This window comes from Physeter macrocephalus, chromosome 21 (assembly GCF_002837175.3).
Source record: "Physeter macrocephalus isolate SW-GA chromosome 21, ASM283717v5, whole genome shotgun sequence".
Classification (NCBI taxonomy): domain Eukaryota; kingdom Metazoa; phylum Chordata; class Mammalia; order Artiodactyla; family Physeteridae; genus Physeter; species Physeter macrocephalus.
Genome location: NC_041234.1, coordinates 86,598,008 through 86,600,201, shown reverse-complemented (window position 1 = coordinate 86,600,201; position 2,194 = coordinate 86,598,008). Strand labels below are relative to the sequence as shown.

Below are 2,194 nucleotides of genomic sequence, written 5' to 3'. Positions count from 1 at the left end.
CAGTACCCCTTCCCCAGGGAGCAGTAATAAGAAGAATGTTTCAGGTAGCACTACAACAGTGTTTCAACCCAGGATCTGCATCTGGGGCAGTGGCAAATGTAATCCTACAAGCTAGCACAGGCCCACAGGCCCAGGGCCCAAAGGAAATTGGCCAAAGATGAGGTCCAACTTCGCATCACCAGTCAGAAGTATTATCACGAGTATTTTCAGACAGCAGAAGGGAAGGAAGAAACTAACTTGTGCCATGTCTCAGGAGGTTTCCTCTGGGCCAGTTGCTTTAATCAGTCATTGTCTCCTTTAACTCCCACAGTAGCCTTATGAGGTGGGAATTAGTGTTTAGTGTGGAGCCTGGTGCAATTAATATTATTAATATCGATAAGCTTAATAATAATAAACTGAGGCACCGTGAGCTTGAGTAACTTACCTAAGGTCGCAGACCTGGTAAAGCCAGGATTTGAACCCATGCCTTTCTGACCCAGAAGCCAGGGCTTTTTCTGCTATGCTCCTTTGCAAGAGGAGAAAGACTGTGGCTTTAAACCAGATGAGGATTTTCCAAGTCATTAGCAAGGCTGCCTCCATATCTGGCCACTTGAGACCTGCAGGTATCTAAGAATATCTTTGGTCTCCCTCTCTCTCCTCATTCAGGTTTCTAAATTGCTATGAACCATGGCCCAGCTGTACTACAAAAGGGTCAACTACTCACCCTACAGAGACCGAATCCCCCTGCAAATTGTGAGGGCTGAGACGGAGCTCTCTGCAGAGGAGAAGGCCTTCCTCAGTGCCGTGGAGAAGGGGGACTACGCCACCGTGAAGCAGGCCCTCCAGGAGGCCGAGATCTACTACAATGTCAACATCAACTGCATGGACCCACTGGGCCGGAGCGCCCTGCTCATTGCCATTGAGAATGAGAACCTGGAGATCATGGAGCTACTGCTGAACCACAGCGTGTACGTCGGTGATGCATTGCTCTACGCCATCCGCAAGGAAGTGGTGGGCGCTGTGGAGCTTCTGCTCAGCTACAGGCGGCCCAGTGGAGAGAAGCAGGTAAGAAGACCCTACAGCCGGGGAGGTAGCCAGGGACAACAGAGCACCGCAGGGTCAGAAGCCTTGAAACCGAGGAAGGTTATAGGTGGGCTGCAGTTGAGAAGCCCTATCATGGCAGCCCTCTGCTCTCAAGAATAGCATCAGTTGGGCTTCCCTGATGGTGCAGTGGTTGAGAGTCCGCCTGCCGATGCAGGGGACACAGGTTCGTGCCCGGTCCGGGAAGATCCCACATGCCGCCGAGCGGCTGGGCCCGTGAGCCATGGCCGCTGAGCCTGCGTGTCCGGAGCCTGTGCTCCGCAACGGGAGAGGCCGCAGCAGTGAGAGGCCCGCGTACCGCGAAAAAAAAAAAAAAAAAAAAAAAGAATAGCATCAGTGATCTCACAGCTACCCCGCATGGCCCACACTGAGTTTTACTCATTTGCTTTTTCCTTATTAGTACTTGCCCATATACCTTCAACACTTGACCTAAAAGCATCTTCTCTGTTTCCAGAACAGTCAAACTCTTTCTACCCTCCCGACCCCCTGCTCCATATCTTCATTTCCTTCCTCACTGAAAGGGGGGACAAGGAGAAACCAAAGACAGGCCTGAGCTTCCCCCTTCTCACTCGCTCTCTCCTGAAGAGGGACAGGAGGCCTTTCAACTTGAGTGCCACGGCACAGATGCAAATGGATACAGGGGCTTACACACCTCTCCAATTCCACTCATGTGAATGCGTTCCACCCCTAGATGTTCAGGGCTTTGCCTCTGTGATTCTCCTGTCCTCTGAGGCAGCTAGGTTTCACACTCTGGAGTCATCTTCGAGTCCTTCCTCACCCTTGTCTCCATACTCCATCCCCAAGCCCTGTGAGTTTTTCCTTCCCAATATCTTGTATGGATACATACTTTCTTTCCTCTCTAGCCCAGCTTCCACCACTGCACCTCTGCTTCTCATCATCTCTCTCCTACATGAGTGATTCTCAAAGTGTGGTTGTTGGACCGGCAGCATTAGCATCACCAGGGGAGCTTGTTAGAAAATGCAGAAGTCGGGCTTCCCTGGTGGCGCAGTGGTTGAGAGTCCGCCTGCCGACGCAGGGCACACGGGTTCGTGCCCCGGTCCGGGAAGATCCCACGTGCCGCGGAGCGGCTGGGCCCGTGAGCCATGGCCGCTGA

At 52.6% G+C, this 2,194-nt stretch overlaps 1 protein-coding gene across 1 annotated transcript in view; it reads left to right on the top strand.

Annotated features, from left to right (window-relative positions):
- The first annotated feature begins 666 nt into the window (after positions 1-666).
- Positions 667-2,194, top strand: part of TRPC5 (transient receptor potential cation channel subfamily C member 5) — a 158,604-nt gene continuing 157,076 nt past the window's right edge. The window contains exon 1 of the mRNA XM_007115180.1: positions 667-1,044. Within this exon, the coding sequence (XP_007115242.1) occupies positions 667-1,044 (378 nt within the window). The remainder of the gene's footprint in view (positions 1,045-2,194) is intronic.